A 24,319-nucleotide genomic window follows, 5' to 3' on the forward strand; every position below is an offset into this window, starting at 1 on the left:
GCTTGGTACCATTGCCTGCCAATACTTTGACTAGCCAAACCTCTTAGCATCTCTGAGGCAATGGAAAAGAGCAAACTAAGCAGATTCTGCATGTCTGTAATCCAGGAGGCAGAGGCAGGAGGAGCGCCAGGATTCAAGGCCACGTGGATATCAGCCAAGACCACAAAGTGACTTTGTCTCAAAGCAACAGTGATAATACGGCTGGAGAAATGGCTCCGTGATTAACCAGCTGCTCTTCTAGAGGACTGAGGTTTGACTCCCAGCATCCACATGGCAGCTTACAATTATCCTTAACTCCTGTTCCAGGGGGTTCCAGTGCCCTCTTCTGGCCTGTGTGGATGCACAGATTTACACGTAGACAAAACACTCATGCACACACAGTGAATAGTAATAGTAAAGCCAGGTCTGGTAGTTCACACCTGTGGTCCTAATACTTGGGAGACGAGAGAGTCATTTGAGGGTCATCTTTGGCTACATAGTTTGAGGCTAGCCTAAAATAAGATGATAAATCAAACATTTCTCCAGTCCCTACTATGCGCTAGGCAAGGTCTAGCTGCCTTACCTGTGCTGTGACTCAATTCTTTACCACATGGTAAGTGTTTGAAGATCCCCTTCCCTGGCTTTCAGCTGGGGAGATGGAACAGATACACTTTTCCCTATTCCTCCTACTAATGCAACTAAAGACCCAGAACATATGTATAAAACAAAGTAAGAAGAGTGAACGGTACACAAGGAAGCTAGCTAGAGACCCAGACCCAAGCGATAGCAACTCTGACATCCCTGGTACTCTTCCTGCCTCTCTGTGTCCCAGATGTGGAAATGAAAAAGCCAGCCAATGGACAGCCCAGGATGCTCATGGGCATGGACCCTAAACAATTTTTAAAAGCAGCCTGCTTTCTCTAGCCTAGGGAAGCCCAGGACAGAATAGCCTTTCACAGAGGAGTCTGTAGTAATGGCTCCACTCTGGTAAAACCCTCAAGTTGTCTACTTGTAGACTACTGTAAACAAAACCTGTTGTCTACCTCCATGGGTACCAGCAAAGGTCAAGCGTGGAGCTTATTTTAGGCTAGCCTCAAACTATGTAGCCAAAGATGACCCTCAAACTTCTCATGAGGGTGCATCAATGTACCCCAACACTGGCTCTGTCACTGAATGGTATAGAGAAGGAACAATACAAGGCTGAGGACTTCATCTCCCTCAGGTGCTAAGGTGTTCCCCTTGTCCCCTATCATAGGAGGCCTAGGGTCGGGGGAGTCTGAAGTTTCCTGTAAGTGGGCATGAGGATACATCCTACTACATCCTGTAGGTTGATATCAAAGTGATACATGATTGGACAGTAGAGAGTGGGGCGGAGACAAAGTTTTTGTAAAGCAGGAGAGAGAGAAGGAGGTTGAATCAAGATGGAGCCTACGGAAGAGGGTGGTTCAGATCTAGGTAAACTAGATCGATTTTATCTTGTCTAGGTGGGTGGTTTGTATCTTTACTAATTGACAGTGAATTTATTGTTTGGATGTATTGTGGACTGAAAATTTAACATATAAATCTGATTGATAAATTGTTGATTGTTGAGTCAAGATTTTACCGGGCTGTGGGGGACTGTGTGAAAGCAATGACTGAAAGGCAGGTGGAGCATGCAGATCCTGCTCCGTTGCTCTCGAGGAATGAGAACATGTGCTCACGGAGCAAGATGTGTGTGTGCCAGGTGTGGAACTACCTGCCTAGGGGACCACATGGAGAGGGTAGCTTGCAGAACCATGGCAGAGTAGCAGCTGGGTCTGCATGTGCCATGTGGCCCTAATGGTGCCGACACTATCTTGAGTTAAAAGGTTACTTTTTGTTTCTTTTTTTTTTTTTTTTTTTTTTACTGAATTAATATCCTATATCCCATTCTGGGTTGATGTTTAAGGCAGGCACTTATCAACCAATACTACTAAAACAATTGACTAAATCAATAAAATGGAAGTCTTGAAAGATCAATAAAACTGACAAATCTATCAGCAATACCGACTCAGAGAAGATACTGTTACCACAGGTGGGATAAAATGGTGTACTACTGTAGACTTTGCAGGCACCAAAACCACAGAGAGAATGCTAGCGCCTCTGCAAACTCAAGCATGACAGCGGAGGGGACACAGTTCTTGAAAAGCCCAGAGTACCACTGCACTTGGTGTGGTATACATTTGAGTAGCTGTATTCCTACAGAAATCAAATCTATTATGTGAAAATACTTCCAAAAGTTGTACCTGGACCCACAGGGTTCCACTGGAGAATTAATTCCCTGAGATGTGTGAAGAAACCACCTCTGTTTTACACACTTTCTTCCAGAAAAAAGGAAGAGGGGAGAGAGCTTCTAGACTCATCTGTGCCGCTAGTGTAATCTGATAGCAAAATTCTGTTAATGTAAAAACAAAGCTACAGGCTAGGGGCTGGGGTGTGACTAGCAGCAGGGCACTTGCTTAACATGTGTGAGACCCTGGGTATGCTTTCTCACCACACATACAGGCACACACATATTTTCATAAGCATACACTAGCAAAGGAAATTAAACAATGCAAAAATAATTATACCTCACAACCAAGTAGCATATTTCCAGCAGGCAAAGCTGGTTCAGTGTTAGGAATCTAATTAATGTCATCTATCACAGTAACAGATTCAAGGGGAAAAATCACATGATCATATCAACTAAAGTAGAAAAGGCATTTCAGCTGTCCAACCTCTAAATAACCCTGATATCTTAATAATTTAATATCAACACTAGACTTTGCGGATTAAACTTCCAGTTTGGGGAAATGAGGGCAGATGGACAGATAGACAAACCATAACAGATCCATATTTTGATCTCCTAGGGTCATAGGTCATGAGTGTTCTTGAGAGTTTACAGATCTCTTTCAGGAAATATGGTCTTCCCTTTTCCAGCTGCATATCTTTACGAGATAGGTTTTCTTCTAATCCTTTAGCAGAACAACAAATTGAACTAAAAAAATTTTTTTTTAGGTAGGCATGGTGGTGCATGCCTTTGATTCTAGCATTTGAGGAAACAGAGGCTGGGGGATCTCTGAGTTCAAGGCCAGCCTGGTCTATATAGTGAGTTCCAGGACAGCCAGGGCTACACAGATACCCTGTCTTTAAAACAAAACAAAACTTTTTTTTCTTCAAATGGGGTCTCAAGTAGATGAGGTTGGTCTTGAGAGCCACTGTTCTAAAGTAACTTAAAAAAAAAAAAAAAAAAACAGAATAAGAAGGTTTAGCTCAAAAGCAATAGAGTCCGAGTAGAACATTACAAAAGATACCTCATCCCAAACACAAAAGACAGCATCAAAATCCGTCAGATTAGGGAAATGTTAAGCAGAGTATAACAAGTTCACCGAGGTGGGATGGTCTGGTAATTGCCATATGGTGCTGATGGTGTTTTGCAGTTTTCACCAGAGAAGAACGCTCAGACATGGGTTTAAACCAATAGGCATTCTTTACCACCCAGCCGATGACAATACTGGGTGTTCAGGATGGATCCTCATGTAGCACTGGACATTTCTCAGGGTGAGTTTTTAAGGACAAAAACCATGTTCTGGATGGACACACTTCAGTTAACAAGAACGTTAACCAGAAGCAGAACGACAGAAGCCAAACAGCAAGGTCAGAGCATGTAGAGACTTTCCCAGCACTATGGGCTTAGATGGGTCAGGTCTTTGTTCTCATTTGTAGCAGGTGGTGCTGTCTGTGTGCGAGTGTTACAGCCAGAGTGGCTCTTCCATCATGGGGTCAGGTGTGCTGAGGTCTGGGGGCCTGCTAACGTCAGGGGCCTTGTTACAGTGGGAGGGTAGATGGGCAGGGATTGGACCTACTAAAACCATCAGCAAGCTGATGGCGGTGGCAGCACATGCCTTTAATCGCAGCACTCCAAAGGTAGACCTAGTTCTAAAGTTCTAGGTCAGCCTGGTCTACAGAGCAAGTTCCAGGACAGCTTGGGCTACACAGGGAAGCCCTGTCTCGAAAACCCAACCTACAAATCAAAGAACCGAAACAAAACTACCACCACCAACAACAACAAAGAAACCACTGGCTATATGTTGTACGTAGGGAACCAGCAAGCTCCTAAACACTGGAAGGAAGCAGCCATTGGTTGACTCACTGGTCAATTCTATTAAAACTCAGCCTGCAAATACCCTGAATTCAGTGCTTTAGCCAAGTATGCACCTAGGTGTGTTCTCAGAAACATAACCAGGGACCTCTGTCAGGGATCGATTGCTGACATTTGCTATGGAAACACCACTGAGGGAGCACGCCCACATCTCTCGAGCAAATCCACTTCTGCACGTGCCTCAAGCACACCAATTACCTCCCGGAGACGCCTGCTACCCTCACTTCCTGGTGCTTCCTGAAACCATCTTCTAGGTATCTAGCTCTGGGTCTTTATCTTGGCATGTGATTCTGGAGGACACACCCAAGGCTTTCACAGGGAACCAGATAATCTACATGTTTAAGGCTCTTCTAGGGGACAGCCTGGGGCAGCCTGGAAGTACCCCACATGTTCGATACTAAAACTACAACTTTGCATTTTTATTGTTTTTATGAAAATGAAAATTTCTGCAACAAAAGCAGGGTGCAGAGGAGAAATGATACCAACAGGCAGCTCATTTCTCCAGGTCCCGAGCTGCAAGAGATGGTTGTACGCCATGGTTCTGATGAGTAAAATAAGGCTGGGTTTCTAGGGAAAGAAAGATAAGGGGTGTGCCGGGAGCCCCGTACCCCAACACCGATTCCTGTCTTTGTTGTTCCCTTGGGGTTTTCATTTATTTGTCTTCTTTTAGAGACAAGCACTCATGTAGCCCAGCTAATGTTAACTCTCAATCCTCCTGCCTCAGCTTCAGTAGGCCTAACACAGCCATGAAGCTCTGACATCAAACCTCTATAGCAAACTCTCGCCCCTTCTTAATATGAGGGAAAGAAATGCAATTTGCTGATTGGCTATGGTGTTATTTTGTTTCTCATTGGCAGGTATCCTGACACAAATAGGTGGGAGGGTCCTATTGACTGAAGTGTTCTTGGTTTTGTTAGGGTCGGTATGCAAGTTCAGGGTCAGGGATGTGTCTGTATGAGCCAGAGACTTGATGAGACAGAACCAGACACATGGAGAGAAGGTAGTAGCCCTGAGAGCCACCTGACGTCACCTCACCTGCTCACTGGGGGTCCAGTCCGAGGAACCTCAATAAAGATGAAACACTGGCTACAAGGTGAACAGTGCAGACCCCTCCACACCCGGAAAATCTCCAGTAAAAAGCATTGTTTTCCCGCTGGGTCCCGGTGGGTTGGGCTTAGGGCAGTGCTCAGTGTGGCGCCCAGACTGTCGTGGATACAGAGTGCCAGAGGGAAGGGTGTCGGCACACACTGCAAGCACTGGGCTTACAGATCTAATGAGTCCAGACAGCGGTTCCCGAGTCCAACCAGCTGCAGGATTCCCAGGGAAGCACTTGGCTTCTCTGAGTTTCTAGTCTCCTCTGTCTGAACAGCGGACACATTAGCAGATCTACCTCAAGGATGGTGGTAACCCTAAGGATCTGATTACATAGTACATGGGGTGGGGTCGTCCAAGGCCTGACTTGCAACAGCCGTTCAACAACTGTTTTATAAGGTCACTAAGGTTACGGTCATAATTATTGAACTAAACAATGGAGAGATGACCAGGTGTTGTAGAGCATCCCATTGTGAGTTCTAGGTCAGCCTGGGCCACAAAGAGAGATAGGAAGTGGGGGAGGGAGAGAAGGAGGGGTGAAGGGCAGGTCTTGTTTGTGTGGAGGGCGATCACGCACCGTTCTTTTCCTTTCGGCACTCCATGGCCCTTGGAACTTTGATTCTATAGGGAAAAACGAAAAATGATGTAACTGGTTTTGTGCGCATGAACGCACGCACACATGCACACACACACACACACACACACACACACATACCTTCACTGCTCAACCTCATCAGTGAGTGAGCTACTCAAACCACCACACTCACTGGGCGTAGGTCCTCAAGCATGAATATCCAGCCTGACTGGGTTCTTCCTCATCATCTCTGCCCAGGAATCAGGGCAGAACATACCAACTTCCCAGGGAATGAATTCTCCATCATTGAAGAATTACACCACAGGCAAGATCACTCTGTGAAGGCATGCTCAACAGCACTTCAAATGTTAACTCAAAGCCCGGCTTGAGAGCCCCTCCGGCTCCCTAAGAGGAGCCTGGACTTGCCATTCTAACTTTGTTGATAGTACACAGCATCTAGGAAGGGATTGTGCCCATTTCTCTGAGCAATTTCTTCACCCTCCCCACTCCCCCACCGCTGACAAAGACCTACCCAATCCTCTATGGGTACAGGTATTGTTGGGCTCCAATCAAGTTCCAAGGAGACTACCCCTCCCTCACCCTCCTGGTAGGGTCCCTGAGACATAATGAATGGGGAACAAACTGTCCCTGTTCAGGATGGCATCCCCTGGGTGAATGGGCTCTTCTGTTGCCCTTTAACACAGCACCACAGATGTAGTGGCTTGCAAGAATGTACATTTATTGTCGTGTTATTTCTGTGGGTGGGGAGTCTATACAGCTTAACTGAACTGTCTGCCTCTGCCTCACAGGTGCCTCCCCAATGGTTCTCTTGTAAAGTAAGGGGTTTCGTCCACTCTTAGTCACACTGTGGGTACAAGTCAGATGCTTCCAGTAGTAGGGCAGAGGTTCCTGGAGACTTGTCAGTTGAGATTTGCTCCCAAGTGTGTGTGTGTGTGTGTGTGTGTGTGTGGTTTTTCAGGTCAAGGTTTCTCTGTGTTTCAAGACAAGGTTTCCTGGCTGTCCTGAACTAGTTTTGTATTGTAGATCAGGCTAGCCTCGAACTCACAGATCCTCTTGCCTCTGCTTCCCAAGTGCTGGGACTGAAGTTGTGCTCCGCCACACAGGCCTGCTCCCAAGTGTCTAGAGACGTGGGTGTCTATTTGCACCTTAGGTACCAGCAGAGCACTTGTGAGAACTTCTAACCCTTCTCCTTCATGTCAGCTCTGATGGGCTCATGTAACAGGATCACATGAGGAGCCCTGCTGCCATGTCACAGGCTCTGCCCACACTCAGGAAAAGGGGACACACAACAGGTACCCTGAGGAACGGAATCCTGGTGATCATTACCATCAACACATCTTGGTGTTCTAGTTACCACTCAGTCCTAGCTCTCAAAGGGTCAGAGGGAGGACACCACTTCTCCATACTAGTGAAGCCCAACAGCAAGGAAGACTATAGTCTGGTCTCACCCTGATCCCTCCAGCTCCCGAAGTGTTCTTCAAGCCACCCGGACGTTTGTTAAAACTCGTATCTCTTGTTCCTTTTCTGGTTCTCTACTCTAGACTTTTCCTTGGGCAGTCCCTCCAGAGCCTTTGGTTGCAAAACTCTCTTCACTGCCTTACATTAGTACACCTGTCAAACTTGTGGTGTGTGTGTGTGTGTGTGTGTGTGTGTGTTTTATAGGCATGTGGGGGGGAGGGGTGCTCACCCATGACTGTGAGCATAAAGTCCTGAGATCAGTGTGTTGGAAGCCTTCCTCCACTTCCCCTATGTATCTCCGCCACCATTAGTATTTGAGACAGTGTCTCTGAGTGGACCTGGAGCTCGCCATTTCTGATAGCCTGTAAGCAAATAGAAAAGCACTTGACAGGTAAAATTCTTGCTGGGCTAGCACAAAGATTCTAGCATCTATGTAAAATCTGGGTGTGGGCTGCAAAGATGGCTCAGGGGTTCAGTTGCCTGCCACTCAAACAAGAAGACCTAAGTTAGGCTCCCCAGAATTCATGGAAATGCCCAGTAGGCATGGTGGCTTACCTGTAGTTCCTACATTTCATCACTACCACTTTTTTTTAAAGCAACCAGGAGTTGAATGTGGAGCTTGGATTAGGCTAGACAAGTCCTCCAGTGCTGAGCTACAGCCCAAGCCGTTTGTTTTGTTTTGCTTGTTTTGACAGTCTCATAGAACCCTGACTAGCCTTGGCCTCAAACTGTCTGAATCACTGAAGATGGCATTGAAGATACTCCTGCTCTCAGATCCTGGGATGAGAAGTATCCAGTGCTGGGGCCCAAACCCAGGGCCTTGTGTGTGTTCAGCCACTACTCTACAACTGAGCTATGATCCCAACTGTCCACTCCAGCTTTCTTTTTTTACTCTTGAGGCAAAGTTGGCCTTAAACTCACACTGTGGCTTAAGAAGGCCTTGAATTTATGATCTGTCTCCCTCATCCCCCTTAGTGACTACAACTACAGCTATCAGGGCCAAAGCACAGTGTCTTGAGGACAGTGGGTTTCTAGTAAATACTCAAGTCAAATAGTTAAGTTCTCCAATTTTGGTTTTCTGCCCTTGTTTATTTTGGGTTGTCTCTGTAATAACCAATCTTTTGTACTGCATTGTAATCTTTACTTTTGATGCTAGGACCGAACCCTGGGCCTCACACATGCTAACCATATGCTATGCCACTGAGCTACACCCCCAGTCCTACCAGCATAAATGTTAGAATCTACTACCCAATTTTTATTTAAGGCATGTTGGGATTTTTGTTAGGATTATGCTGAGTAGATCATTCATGGAAAGAGGTGATGTCACAAAGTGTTGATTCTTCCAATTCATGAACATCTCTACTAATATGTCAATTTTAACTCTTACCAAATATTTTCTGTTGTTTTGGGTTTGTTTGGTTTTTTGGTATGGAAACCTTATAAGTTTTAATTTAATAATTTAATTTTATTTGTAGGTAATCAGTATTGTAATGTTATTGTAAATATATTTTGATGCTATGTACATTGTACACATGAAGACACATGAGCCGGCGTTTATGTATGCACATATGTGAAGGCCAGAGAGGTTAAGGTTGGGTGGGTATCTTTCTCAGTCTCACGTATTCTTTGAGGTGGTATCTCCCAATGAACATAGGGTTCACCAATTTAGGTAGACTGAGTAGCCAGTGAACCCCAGGGGTCCTCCTGACTCCACCTCTCCACTGTTGGGATCACAAGAGGAGGCTGCCACACCTAGCTTTTGTTTCTACTTTTTAAAGAATATCTTATTTATTCTCTGTATGTGAGCACACTCACTGTCTTAAGACGCACCAGAAGAGGACATCATCGGATCTCATTACACATGGTTGTGAGCCACCATGTGGTTGCTGGGATTTGAACCCAAATCCTCTGGAAGATCAGTCAGTGCTCTTAACCACTGAGCCATCTCTCCAGCTCTTGGAATCAAATCCAGATCATCACGATTTCATAGCAAGCTTTTTCCCTACTGAGCCATCTCTCTTCATGGATGCCTAATTTTTAAATTATCTGATGATACTAACTTATGATAAGAGAAAAATACTACCTCAAAGTCATCTATGTCTAATCCCTAGGGCCTATAAACATTACCTCGCAGGCAAAGGAAACTAAGACTCAGCTGGAATTAAGTGGCTAATCCAGTAACCTTACAATAGAGAGATAATTCTGTTATCTGATAGGTCTGGCATAATCACAATGATCTGTAACTTCGGATGAAGGAAGTGGAAGTGTCCGAGTGATGAATGTAAGAAATATGAGCATTGACAGCAAAGGAGACCAGAAGCCGATGGGGTTGTGGGTCCCCCATCTGCTCTGCCACAGGGTATGGCCTTGGGGAGGCGGGATGGGGGGAGTGTGACCTCGGAGGGTCACTGGGACATTGCACTGAGGATGAGAACACGCAGTCTGAGAAGTGGGAAGGCCAGGGCTGTCTCAGAAGACTCTGGGACGTGTGATGAGGCCGGGGCCCTAGGGTTCTCAGACTCTTGGGCATCCAAAGACTACTGGCTGAGAACGGAGCTGAAAACAGAGTTGGGCCCTCAGGCTAGGTCTAGCCTAGGCCAGGTAGAAAAGGGGAGCTCCAGCTAGTCCCATAGAGAGAGCTCTTGGCTTGACAGGTGGCAGGCTTGTTGGTAGTTTTGGCTGGGAGTGCAGAGAGGCCTCTACCAGAGATTAAACAGCACAGCTGCTCTGTAGGCAAAGGCCTCCATGGCTCCCCACGGTGGATCCCGATGAAAAGCGACAGCCCATGATGGTTCTGAATCCTTTACTGCCATGATGGAAAGTGGATGCATGAAACCATACCCTACTTCTCGGGGTGTGCCTGAGATTACATACTTTTTGCAAGGAGGAATGTCTGGAAAGGTAATCTTATTGGCAATGCCCTCTGGACCTTTAGGTACCTCATTAACATGGAGATCTCTGTTTTGAACCTACATGACCACAAGTCTCCTCTCTTCCTGTTGTCTTGGTCTGAGATGATAGGGATGCTTCATCTACATGTGGAAGGGTGTTGCAACATCCTCTTCAACCCAAACAAACCCATTCAATGAACATACAACTCAGTAATTAGGAAAACAAGCTGCACTTTTGGGAAGATTTCCCACCACACTCTCTAGTCCCCTCCTAGGAGATCCCTTATCACTGCCATTAGCCGTCCTCCTGTTCCTGTTCCTTCCTCTCCTTCTCCTCCTCTGACTTCTCCTCTTCTGTTTCCTCTCCTTTTTTCCCACCTACTCTCCCTGTCCAATCATGTATTGACTTGACATAAATCTACAGAAGGGCTTGGAGTGTTGCCCTTAGATGACTGTTGGCCACAAATCTATGGGAGGCTGCAGCTAGTGACAGGGGCCTGGAACCTGGGAACAGGTGATGCTCCTACCATCCCTTCAGGGTCTCCAGGGCTGCAAACCTTAGGTTGACCAAGGACAGGCTCACAGTACATGTCCCCACAGACAAGCCAATGAGGGAGGATATGCCATTAGATACCAGAGCAACCATGAAAACAGCCCTTCCAGGAAATATAGCTCTACAGGTGTCTCCACACACCAGGGCTTATCTCAGCACCCAGCTCACCAAGGAGAGCAGCAAAGAATGTGAAGTCAGTGGTCAGGGCCAAAGCTGTTTTACCTTTGGCAAGTCTTTCTTTAACTCTGCTATTCTGTGGCCAAAACCCACTGGCTTCTAGTAATTTGACTTCCCCTGATAGCAGCAAGGGATTAAGAAAAAGGGCTTAGTTTTTCTCTGACTCAAGGGGCCCTCCCTGGCTAAGTTCATTAAGTCCTCATGAGCCTATAAGAAAGAAAAAGATACAGAAAAATTCATACACACACACACACACACACACACACACACACGCACACATAGACGCACACACCCACAAACACACATAAGTGCACACTTTGGCCGGGCCTGACTACCAGTTTCAACAATTCCACAAGTGTTCATGCATACTTAAATACATATGCATATACCTACATATGTATATATATATACATATAGAGAGGCAGACATATACATTTGGTGAATGGGGCTGAGCCCCAAATGCCACATTTTTATTTCTTCTCTCTGGCCTTCTTATATCTTCTTAGATAAAAGTTTCATATTAATTTACCTCATAGATAAAATATTACACAAAAAGGGAGTTACAGAAGGATGTTGGTAGTAAGTTCAGAGCAGTGTTTCATTCTATAAGCTCATTATAAGTTCAAAGCAACAGTTTCATGTGGTCTTGCTTCATAGTGCACACCTGTGGCTTCATCCTTGGACCTGACCTAGAATGAATGTGTTTTCCTTGATCACAAATCTGTCCCATGCCTATTTCTCTTCCTAGTGTAATTTATGAAAGCTCACTGTATTCCTTATTATGCAGCCTGCACTTACTACTCTACAAAGGGCGCATTCCATTCTTGATTCTAACTTTATTACATCTTTCTGGCAAAACAACTAAAACTCTTTTCCTAAAATTATTGGAATCAAATTAGGAACTCTATAAAGTCATTAAGTCATCCAGACAGTATTAATTTATGAAAGTTTATCTTCATGTTGATCTGCAGGAAATTTGTTCAGTAGGGTGGACTATCAGTCCCAGGAATCAATAGGCTATGTAGTAGCAGCAGGGAAGACATAGCAGCAGCGAGAAGCAGTCCTGGGATGGAGTCTCTGGGGCTGTGCCTCTCCAGATTGTACCCACCGTAGCCATGCAAAATGGCAGGTCATCTCCAGGAAGCTCACTTGCCTGCCATAGTCTTTCCTAGAGGACTTCTGTCAACTTAGTACCTCATTTCATACTTCCAACCACCGGGCCTGTTAGCTAACAAGGTTTCTAAGCCACTAGACTTAGGTTAGCTTGTTCCACTGGAAATAGGAACAAGCAGAAGCAAAACCAACTCATGTGAGCACCCTTGCTGAACTAACAATTTGAAAGCATATGGAGTCCCTAATATTCTCTGTGTATATACATCTTATCTATAAATAAAGGCAGATTTACTCCCTACCTTTTGATATCTATTGTTTGGTTGGAAACCCCGCTCACCCACATAAACTGAGAAACCACATCTGTCCTTATAGAGAAAACTCTAGGCTAACGTGTCATTCCTTCCTTTATCCTCATTTCTGGAACCTCACACAAGAGTGCCCACCCAGGGCCTCTGGAAGAGCAGTCAAGCAGTTGGTGCTCATAACCACTGAGCCATCTCTCCAGCCCTTTGCCAATTATTTTTAACTCATGTCCTATCTAGTTAGTTTAGCTGACTTTATTTTGGTTAATACAATTGGACCATGTGAGAAACCATGAAAATCTCAAATGTGTTGCCAAGACAGACATGACCTCTGCGGGGGATGGGCTTAGAGGGCTGAGATCTGTGCAAGCGAACACAAAATGGAGTCAAAACTTGATGGGCTTTGCCTCAGTCTTTCAGTAGCAGAAGGAAATGGGCTGTGTGGAAAGGGTTACTGTTGGTTTGGGTTTTCTTTAGGACATTTTAATAGTGACCTGTCTCCCAGCCTGTGTACTGAGAAAGTGCTTACTTCAATTAAGAAGTGAATCAAGCTTTTTCTTCTCTACCTCCTCCTCTCCTCTTCTCTCTCTGCACACAAGCCCCTTTCTCTCTCCCTCCTCTACCTCCCGAGTTGTCCTCATGACGACTTCCCTGGCCTTGGTCCTTGGGGTTGGTGAAGTCAACCACCCAACAGAAGTTAGTATCTTGATAAACCTGCCTTTAATATTAAAAAAAAAAAGTGAATCATGACGGCTTAGCCAGTGCTAGTGGAGGGAATAAGTTCAATATGAATTCACAAAGTAAGACGGATTTACGGATTGAACAGAGGAGTCAGAGTCGCGTCTCAGTCTCTCGAACTTGATCAGCATCAGTCAGTCACCCCATAGTAGTAACAAGTGTGTGCCGGCTCTGGGCTTGGCGCTGGGGTTCAATACCAGGGAGCAAGTCGACCCTGGAGTCTAGAAGGAAAGACAGACAAGACAGATAGACGGAATAAGGAAGCCTAGTTAAAGGAGGAAATTCACTACACTCTGCTGGTAGACAGGCACTCTGAAAAGTCAAAATACGAGATAAGAAGGTTGTGGCCAGAATGTTGGATTCTAAGGAAACGCATTTTCCTTCTTTAGATCTCATTTTTCCTGGTCTTAAAATCAGAGTTGGCCTGTCTGTTCCAGTCTCATTTGCGGTTCAAATTACACTGGGCTTGGAAAAGCCACTAACGGAGCTTTTCGGGTGGATGGATGGATGGATGAACAGACAGACGACAGACGGACAGGCAAACGTGTGTGTGTGTGTGTGTGTGTGTGTGTGTGTGTGTGTGTGTGTGTGTGTGTGTGAAAGAATCTCTAATGGTTTCTCTAAATCAGGAAAGTATCTAGGGGCCACAGAAACTGCTGGGTTCAATTTAGAATCTACACTCAGTAGATTCCCGCCAGCACAGCGCTCTCGCAGAGCCTGTTCAAGTGGCGCACGGCTGTCCTGACTTGAAGTCCTAAGAGAGTCCAGAGTGTTCTTTTTTTTATTCCCCCTAATAACTGCACACAACCTTCACCTTCTGGATCCCTTCGCGGTTTCCTTTCCTCTAAGAACAATCAAAATCATCGGATTGGTGTTAGTCCTACCTTCTGTCGCGACATGACTTCGGCCCAAAACAAACTGCCACGGGCGCCCTAGAAAGCTTGTGCGTCCCGTTGCCACGACAACAAAAGGAGGTGTCCTGATCCGCCGATCTGATTGGATGATAGCAATCTGTTTGGATGACTCGCCTTTAGGCCTTGTGGGTTCCTCTGACCCATGGCTCTTGGAAGTGTTGCTCAGGTCAGTTGACTCCTCAACCTTTCTCTCTTGGCGCCACTTCCCAGCGTGGAGGTACCCTTTGCTAGAGGCTGGCTGCCCGCCACAACACTTGCTAATCTGCTGTGCAGCTCCACTCCCCGACCCATCTAAAAGCACATTTGAAAACGGTCACTTTCAAAAAAACTAAATAAATAAAAAATGCTGTCCTCTTATCTAACTGAAGGAACTCTCCTCACCAGGTCACCTGATCACTTGGTCTCCCCGCCCCTCCCTCTCCTCTATCTCTACCTCTCTCCCCCTCCACCCTTTTCTTAATTTGGGTTTGGATTTGTTGTTGTTTGAAACAGGGTCTCACTTTACTCAGACAATCCTCAAACTCACTTCAAAACCAAGGATGACCTTGAACCCCTATCCCTTGCCTCCACCACAGCCCTACATCTGTCACCATCATTTTCTCTAACCCTTAAGGATCCAGGCAAAGTGGTATTTGTTTGGGAAGTAAAGGCAGAGGATTCCTTGGCTAGAAAGTGAGTTTAGGGCCAGCCAGTATGGCATGAAACCCTGCCTCAAAAACAAAAGCAAACAAAAGTAAGCTAGTTATAATTTATAATAAAAGGTCTGGTTTTGTGTCTGGGGTACTAGGGATTGAGTTAGGGCCTTCTGTATAATAGGCAAGCACTGTACAAATGAGTACATCACACACAGAAAATTATCCTTTAAAAAAAAATACAGAGTCTCATTGTGGAATGCACTATGTCAACCAAGCTGACCTCAAACTCAGAGATCTTCCTGCCTCTGCCTCTCTGCCTCTCTCTCTCTGCCTCTCTGCCTCTCTGACTCTCTCTCTCTCTGCCTCTCTGACTCTCTGCCTCTCTCTGTCTCTCTCAGCCTCACTACCTCTCTGTGTCTCTCTGCCTCTCTGCCTCTCTGCCTTTCTCTGTGTCTCTCTGCCTCTCTGCCTCTGCCTCTGCCTCTCTGCCTCTCTGCCTCTCTCTCTGCCTCTGCCTCTCTCCCAGGTGCTGGGATCAAAGGCATATGCCACTAGCCAAGCAATAGTAATAATTCTCAAGTACCAATTGTCTGCTGGAGCTAACCCCATGCCTGCTGTGTAGTCACGCTCTTGTGCCCACCTCACACTGCCCCTCTCAAGTCATTCTCTGCCTGAGCACTTGGGACACACATTCCCCCACCCCATGGCTCCCAAGCTCATCCAGCCCACTCTGTGACCCTGTTCTTCCCATGTAGCCTCCAACCTGTTCCAGTTGATGGCTGTTGTCTGCCTTCCCCACTTTCTGAAGTCCTCCCATCATAGGTTCCTGTACTGATGGCTCCTCTCACCCCTCTGCCCTAACGTCGGCTCCCACTTTGTCTCAGAACTTCTCTGGCTGTCCATTGTTCCAATTCCTCTAAATCTTTAGTATCTCCTTCGATAAGCACCTAGGAGGAAAAAAGAACTACTTATGTATTTTCCACTGAACCTGGCATTTGGCAGCTGGCTAACACTGTCCAGTGACTACATGAATGAATGAATGAATGAATGAATGAATGAATGAATGAAAAAACATAAATTAACTGTTACCACCTGTGAGAGTAGAATACAAAGCTCCAGACTAAATATATGTCCAAGATAATTGAGAACAAGTACCCACATATTTATATATACATGTTCAAAATAGCAAAATTCACAAGATCCCCAAACGGAAACAACCTGAATGTCCATCAGGAGATAAATTACACAAATTAGATACATATAATCAAATGTTACTCCACCATAAAAAGGCACGACAGACTGAGACACACTGATGGGGATGTGTGGTTGAATCTGAAAAGATATACACTAAGGGGAAGAAGACACACAGTCATAGATGGGTGTGTGTGTGTAAAACAATGGTACTCAAACAACTCTCACAAAACACTGAAGGAAAAGAGGTCCCTACCCTGGCTTCCACAAAAGAAACATGTGTAAAAGATAGCTCATTAGTGCAAAAGCTAGCTCATTGGTTGTTTTTGTTGCTGTGATTTGAGAAAGGAAGGATTTTCCTTCCTTTCTGCACTAAGGGCACAGGGCTTCGCTGGAGAAGGGGTGTCGGCAAAAGCGGAAGGCTCATTTCCTTCTTCATATGCAGCCCTGGACAACGGCTCATGGAACAGCACTGCCTTTTTTTCAGATGAGTCCTAGCACATCAATTAACAGAGGCAGGGAATTTTCTGCAGAAGAAATTCAAATGTGCTGGGGGAGGTGACACACAAGTGTGGTCCTAGCACTTGAGGAGCTGAGACAGGAGGATTGTGCACGTTTGAATACAGCCTGGCTATACATTGAGTTCCAAGCTATCTGGGGCTCCGTACTGAGACCTTGTCTGGAAAAAATGTAGGGAGGGAAGGAGAGAGATGGACATGAGATGGGGGAAGGGAGGGTAAAGGGCTAGAAGAAGGAAGAAAAGACAAAAAAACCTAGAAACTCTAACTGCAAATCATCAGATAATTAACACAATTATAAATTAGGATTTTAAATATATCAGTTGCACAAAATCAAAGCAGCTTCGGGTCCTGGCTCCTGAGATAACCCAAACTAGGAAGGAACCAGTGTGGAGTAACGGTTTCATTTACAGTTTGACCTGTGCACACTCAAGGCCAAGGCTGTTAAAGAAGTTTGTCCTTTGGAGATTAACTAAGGCTGCTGCTGTCAGAGACATTTCTGAAGCTAGTGACTCCGATGCTTTTGTACTGCCAAGCTCTGAGAAGCTGCATTGCATGGCATGCTATCCACAAGGTGCCCATGAATCTACCTTGTGATGTCCAAAATAGTCAGATTCCCACCTCAGTTTAGACCTGCTGATGCCGCCCAACACCCTCCACCAAAGTCCAGGGAAAGAGCTGGATTCTTCTCTTAAAACACAGGTTTGTTTTTAATTATTCATATGTGTGCTGGGAATACGTGCACGTGTGAATGCAAGTATCCGTACAGTACAGAAGAGGATGTTGGGTCCCCTGGAACTGGAGTTATAAGTGCCTGTGAGCTGCTGTGTGGGCGCTGGGAACGGAACCTGGATCCTCTGCAAGATTAGTGAAAACTGAACTCCTGGGCTGTCTCTCCAGCCCCAACAGCTGGATTCTTAGGGACAAAAAAAAATTATCTTCTGGGGAAAATTAAATAGAAATTACACATAAAAGATGAAAACAATAAAACCATACCAGTGCCATTGAAAGCCCATGTGTTGGCAAGGCCTGGGCGCGGGAATCTTTGCTGCTGATTGACTTGGACATGTTGAGAGCGACCCGGAAGCTCCCATCTGAAGGAAGATACAATGGTTTGGTTTGGAGAGAAAGGAGCTGAGACAAACTACCCTTAAAGAGACAGCTTTATTAACGAGGGGGAAGTGTGGGGGTGTCTTCAGTATCAGACAAAGAGGGTGATGACACACACTTTAACGTTTCCAGGGTAAGCAAGCAGAAGGTCCCAGGCTGGGAATCAGCAGATGTGGTTAATATTAAGTGCATGTTGCCATCCAGTAGTCTGACTGTCCCCCAAGGGCATGGTGGCAGGAGAGACTGCAGGGTCACAGGTCACCTTGCCAGCCAGCCCCAGTGGTTGCACCTTTGTAGAGAGAGTGAGGTAGTAAGGGGGGATGGCCTACTAATTCAGTTAAGAAGTGTCTGGAAAATATGTGCTCTAACACCCATGACTTGTCCATGACTCCATGACGACGGTCATAATCTCCCGTGTGCTAGGGTCTCTACTGGGCACTTTTAAATGAGCCACCTCATCTATTCACACTACAAACCTAGAGTCTTCTCTGCCCTTCCATTTGTAGATGATGAAGATGAGGCTCATAGACTTGAGGCAGTGTACCCAAGAGCATAGTAGACACCACCAGATTGTGGGATGGTTTCTCCTAACAGCAATAGAGAGTTTCTGATTGCTACTTATAATTCCCACACACCTTGTAACTTAAAAGTCTCATGAGCATGTTATCTTAAGGTTCTGGGAGGAAGCCTGCAACGGGTCTCACTGGACAAATTAAGGTATCCACATAGCCGATTTCTCTCTAATAGCTATACATAAAATAATTCTGCTTCCTTAATGTTTATACCAGCAACTCCTGAAGTGTCTTGTTTGTGAGCCGAGCAGCCTCCACCTTAAGGAAATTCATTGGAGAATGACACACCTAGGTCCCTCCCACCACTTCCTCTCCCATTTGTCACCTTCCCATTCTCAGCTACACCTAAGTTTCCAAAGACATCGGCTGTCTTTTAAGTGTGTTTTGAATCTTTTCAAGGAATCTAGCCTGCCCTGAGACAGATGCTTAGAAACTTTCACTCACCGCTCACTGTTCCTGTCTACCTTCACCCCATGGCCCCTACTTCTGTCCAATGTCCCTTCAACCCTGTCACCGGTGAGGACAGTAGACTGGTGATTTGGCTAGACACCCAGCACCATTCCACCTCAGGACAGTTGATCAGTGTCTTTAATCCACCTCCGACCTTAGTCTCCCCACTCTGGGTAACACAGCACACTCAGGGTTGATCAGCATGTGAACATCTTTGAGAACAAGCATTTTGGTTACCACGGTGAGCCATGGATTGGTTTCCCGTGGAGACCCGTGTTTTAGCAGAATTTTTGTAAAATAGCCATCTCATGATTTATTTAAGAAAGCTGGGCTTTGCTGCATCTAGCCCCTACAGAGCGAAGAGTTCATAGCTATTAAATGTGTGATGTCTAATAACTTCCTTACTTTTTTTTATCCTTGGGGCTTTTAACCTGGCAGAGGTCTCTTGTTCCTGTGATTTGATCATTTCTTCTAAGTACCATGTTGGGACACAAAGGGCGACTGAGGCTAATCTTTTATTGATGAAATAAACTAAGAAAATAGGCTCTCTCGCCTAGGTTCACAGAGCGACTAATTCCTAGGGCTCTGATGTGGGACCTTGTCCCCGGGATACTTTCTCAGCTCCCTCAGCCCCTGACTCCTGGGTTGTGTATGTTTGAGATAAGATTTCATATAGTCTAGGCCGGCTCAAGTTCACAAGGTGGCCAAGACTTAGCTTGAACTCCTGACCCTCCTGCATCTGTCCTCTGAATGCTGTGATTACATCCACACTCCATTTCGAAGCCTTTCTTTTCTTTTACCCCATTCATTTGTTTGTTTATTCACTTTACAACACGATTGAAGCACCTCCTCTCCTCCCAGTCCCACCTCTAAGCCTCCATGGGTACCTACCCATCCTGGTATATCAAGTCACAGCAGAACTAAGTGCACCCTGTCCCACTGAGGTCCAACAGGGCAGCCCTGTTAAGAAAAAGGGATCCAGAGCCCATAACAGAGTCAGAGACAGCCCCCCTCCAATTGTTAGATGACCCATATGAAGAACAAACTTCATAACTACTACATATGTGTAAGAGGGCTAGGTCCAGCCCATGCAGGCTCTTTGTTCGGTGGTCCGGTCTCTGTGAGCCCCCAGTGAACCAGGTTTGTTGTCTCTGTAGGTCTTCTTGTGGGGTCTTTGACACTCGGGCTTCCTCATTCCTCCCCCTCCCCCCACCACTTTTCCACAAGACTCCCTAAGCTCTGCCTTGTTTGGCTCTGGGTCTCTGCATTGGTTTCCAAGAGCTGATGGATGGAGCTTCTCATGCTAGCATAGCTGTCTGTGAACATAGCAGATCATCATTAATACTGTCAGGAGTTGGCCCTCTCCCATGGGATGGGTCTCAATTTGAGCAGTCATTGCTTGGCCATTCCCTCGATCTCTGCTCCATCTTTATCCCTGCACTTCTTATAGGCAGGACAAATTTTGAGTGAAAGGTTTTGTGGGTAGATTGCTGTCCCCCTCCCTCCACTGGAAGACCCTCCTGGCTACAGGGGGTAGCAACACTTTTCCATTGCTGGTGGCAATTCAAATTTGTACAGCTACTTTGAATAGCAGTTTGTCAGTTTCTCCGAAAATTGGGAACAGATCTATCTCAGAACCCAGCCATAACACTCCTGGGCATATACCCAAAAGAGGCATCACCATATCATAAGCACACTTGCTCAAGTATGCTCATAGGGCTTTATTCATAATAGCCAGAAACTGGAAACAACCTAGATTTCTTTATCCCTCAAGAATGGATAAAGAAAATGTGGTACATTTACACAGTTGAATACTATTCAGCAGCTATTTAAAAACAAGGACATCATGAAATTTGCAGGCAAATGGATAGAACTAGAAAAAAAAAAATCATTCTGAGAGGTAACTGGTCCCAGAAAGACATGGTATGTGCTCACTTCTAAGTGAATATCAGCATCAGTCATAAAGTACAAGATGAGATGCCACAGTCCACAGACTAAATAAGGAAGGTCTAAGGGAGGATGCTTGAAACTCACTCAGAGCGGAAATAAATAAACACTTGAAGTTGATGGAGGAAGGAAACTGGGTGGGAGGGAGGCTGAGAAAGAGAACAGAAATGGGGGGGGCTCTAAGATGGGGGAGATTCCAGGGAGTCTTTGGAGATGACCGTAGCTGAGACTCCTAGCAACGTGATATGGGGACTGAAGGGAGGAGTACTTCTTTTTGCCTTCAGGGACCAGGCCTAGTGGAGACTCGAGTCAACATCAGCCTATCTTTGGTGTAACTCTCAACCTCTAACTTGACATCCAATAACCACATGTTAAATTATTGATGTTTTTCTTTCTGTGGCAGAGAGAATGATTTTTCAAGTCAGGGAACCTCGGAGTCCTTTCCTTCCCCACCCACCTCTGTCTGCATATCCTGACAGCCATACTCTGAGATACTCACACACAGTGAGTGCCTCCCCTTCTTCGCAGCCTGTTTGTCTGCTCCATCCCAGACTGTCTTCATCTCCCACCTGCTCGGCCACAGTAGCCCTCCCTGATGATTTTAGGGCTGGAGGCATAATGAGGGACTTAAATCCTTGAACCAGATATCATCGGTCCTTGGTTAAGGTTTGCCTTTGGCTTTCTATCCCATGCAGGAGAAAGCTATGTTAAGCCTGTGGAGGGCTCTTTGCCCAGGGACCCTGACTGCACTCTTCAGCCTGTCTCATGCCCCTGCCTCAGCTCTCTGCAGCAGCTGTATCTGCTCTGCCAGGGGCCACACTCAGCACCAGCCTCCGCAGCGCTGTCTTCTGTCTTCCGCTCCTGCAGTGGCTCTGCCTGCTCTCAGCTCAGCCACACGGAGAGGTTCTCTTGACTGTCCTGCTTTGTTTTCTTGTGCTCACCTGTGTTTGTTCTTTCCCTTTGCCTTCACGCCCAGATCTGGGGGGGGGGGGAGTGTTATGCTGACACTGGGCCCTTAAGGCTACCAGCATCTGTCACACAGATGGTCTGAGTTGAGGTGAGTAGGAAGTGAAAGCCACACGAGTTTTGAAGACAATGTTGTGGAAAGATGATAAAACTCATCCTCAGTCTTCTCAACACTGACCAAGTGCTAACATGATGGTATCTGAACCCAGTGAATACAATCAAAATATGATCAACAGTTAACTTGCATCTACTGTTTTCCTGTGGGTACTAGAAAGATTCTGTTGAAACATGCACACATTCTGTACCTCATGGGAGGGACTGGCCAAGGCCGCTTAAATGATTCTTCTTTTTGTGACCTCCATTCTTTTTTTGGGTATCGGTTTCTTTGTGTCTAAGACAAGGTTTCTTGTAGCCCAGGCTGGCCTCATACTTGCTCTTCTGATCTGCCCACCTCTGCCTCCCAAGTGCTAGATGGCAGGAAGTTACAGGAATTCTGGGGTTTGAACCTTAGGCTCCATGCATGTTAGATAAACACCAGGCACTGAGGGGTATCCCACCTCCTTTCACTTAATTTCAAAATAACCCCTAGGTATATACGTGTATAAAATAGATATGCAAATAAAACATTTACTGATAATAAATCATAAGAGAATTTATTTTCAGATAATTTTTTATCTACACATATAAAAGCTCTAGCTAGTTTGCATCCTAATGAGATGATGACGTACTTACTTAATTTCTGCATGAAGCAAATCTTGGCTGAATATTTGATATCACAGGGCATTGTTCAGGGCTGATATTTTAATTTTATAATCATCTGGGGAAATGCCGCTTTACATAAATATCAAATAGCACAAACGTCAGAATGTGTTGAAAATTCTGTCCTAATCCTGACCTTAAATTCATGTAATAATTTTTAGGAAATTGAACTCAGCAATTCAGCATTTAAAACAACAACAACAAAAGACCAAACATTTAAATATAACAAAATCGGAAGATATTCTAGTTTGACACATGCTGAGAAATGAAGGCAGGAAAACATTGAGTCACCCCCCCCCCCCATAATTAGAAGTAATTTGTACAGTGAAACACTGTAGTTCATAACTACAGGGTCTCAAATCTGAACTAAGGTGTCTTGGGTAGAGTCCATGGGTGGTGTGTGTCTGACAGAATGCTCACACAGAGTGTGTATGTGCTGGAGATTTAAAGCCAAGAAACACCCAGTACTCACTGAGTAAGCATTACATGTTTAGAAACCTTTTACACAAATTTTTCACAACCATCACAGTTTGGGCCATGCTGAAGAAGCTGAGTTTTAGCTTGCTAACTAAGGAAGGTAAGAATGGCCTCTCTCTTACCCCAAGACTATGTCCCTAGGACTTACTGCTCACTAAATATTTGCTGAATAATTTGGGTTTTATGAAAACAGAGTGTTGAGCCAAATACCCCATATATGCTGTGAACTCAAGGAAGGGAGACACATGCAGAGGGGCTTCCTTTTTTCTCCAGTTACAGCTGAAACGGACCCTCTGTCCGGCCTGAGTGGACTCTCCCTACAATCACTTGGATACAAGGATAGGGATGCTGTTCACAGGAACAAAGCAGGCTCAGCTGATTCTATTCAGTTCCCACAAGAGGTGCCAAGACTCGTTTATTTTAACATGCTGTACTGGCTGGTTTTATGTCAACTTGACACAAGCTGGAGTTATCACAGAGAAAGGAGCCTCAGCTGAGGAAATGCCTCCATGAGATCCTGCTATAAGACATTTTCTCAACTAGTGATCAAGGGGGCAGGGCCCATTGTGGGTGGAGCCATCCCTGGGCTGGCAGACCTCGGTTCTATAAGAAAGCAGGCTGAGCAAGCCAGGGGAAGCAAGCCAGTAAGTAACATCCCTCCATGGCTTCTGCATCAGCTCCTGCTTCCTGAGCTGCCTGAGTTCCAGTCCTGACTTCCTTCGGTGATGAACAGCAATGTGGAAGTGTAAGCTGAATAAACCCTTTTCTCCCCAACTTGCTTCTTGGTCATGTTTGTGCATCCTGACTAAGACATATGTTTATGCAGACAGTGTCAGCTGAAGCCGCATGGAGACCTCAGCTCATTCAACAAGTCAAGTGTGCACTTGGGCTTGAACTTCAGACAATCTTGTTGCAGTTTTCTGAGTCAGGATCCAGGTGCCTGGAATCTTTCTCCACCATCCTTTTCCCTACATTTACCCGTTTTTTCAGGCCTCTAATGGCAGTTAGAAGAATTACCCATGTGGCTCTATCCTCCCTGGGGACCAGAATACATGGAAGGATGGATGGGAGGGAGAACAGATGGGAGGGAGGACAGATGAGAGAAGACTGGGGTGATGAATGAATGATGGATAGATGAATGGATGGGAGGGAGGGAGGTGTGAGATGGGTGAATGAGTGACCCACGCTTAAATGGATGGAAGGAAAGATGGATGGTGGAAGGTGGACAGATGGGTAAGTGTATAAAATGGATGAGTAGACACAAATAGTGGGATGAGCTAGAAAGGAGAGGGATGGCTGCTAGGGTGGTTACATGGGCCGTGGAGGAAATTTTTCTGTTTTCTTGTTGCAAACTGAAACCTTTGGTAAGGAGTCCAGCCTCTGCCACTAAAGGGACCCAGGCTGGAAAAGCTAGCTGCTTTGCCCCCAGCTGCAGGCAGGTGCAGGCACAGCCTCAAGCTGGGTGTCTGCACCCCGCGGGGGCGACCGCCAGCCCTAAACGCGGCGCCTGACAGTGCCAGGGTGGGGGGAGCGCCCCGCCCCCACCTCCGGAGGTGGTGTTCCACGCGGCCGCAACAAGCTGCCGTTGTCCCGCGGGCCGTGGGCTACGCACACTAGGGCTTTGTCCGGCCCCCCGCCACGGCCCACGGGGGGGGAGGGGGGCCCACATGACCGAGGGGGTAGGAGGAGCCTGCGGCGGCGGCTGCGGCAGCTCCATCACTTC

At 46.0% G+C, this 24,319-nt stretch overlaps 1 protein-coding gene across 2 annotated transcripts in view; it reads right to left on the minus strand.

Annotated features, from left to right (window-relative positions):
• Window positions 1–13,956, minus strand: part of TTLL9 (tubulin tyrosine ligase like 9) — a gene marked incomplete at both ends in the record, with an annotated part of 43,372 nt that extends 29,416 nt beyond the window's left edge. For both annotated transcript variants that reach the window (XM_080924815.1, XM_080924814.1), the window contains 2 exons: window positions 5,808–5,851; window positions 13,942–13,956. In XM_080924815.1, the coding sequence (XP_080780941.1) occupies window positions 5,808–5,851; window positions 13,942–13,956 (59 nt within the window). The remainder of the gene's footprint in view (window positions 1–5,807; window positions 5,852–13,941) is intronic.
• Window positions 13,957–24,319: the final 10,363 nt, after the last annotated feature.

This window comes from Micromys minutus (genome assembly GCF_963924665.1).
Source record: "Micromys minutus genome assembly, chromosome: 11".
Classification (NCBI taxonomy): domain Eukaryota; kingdom Metazoa; phylum Chordata; class Mammalia; order Rodentia; family Muridae; genus Micromys; species Micromys minutus.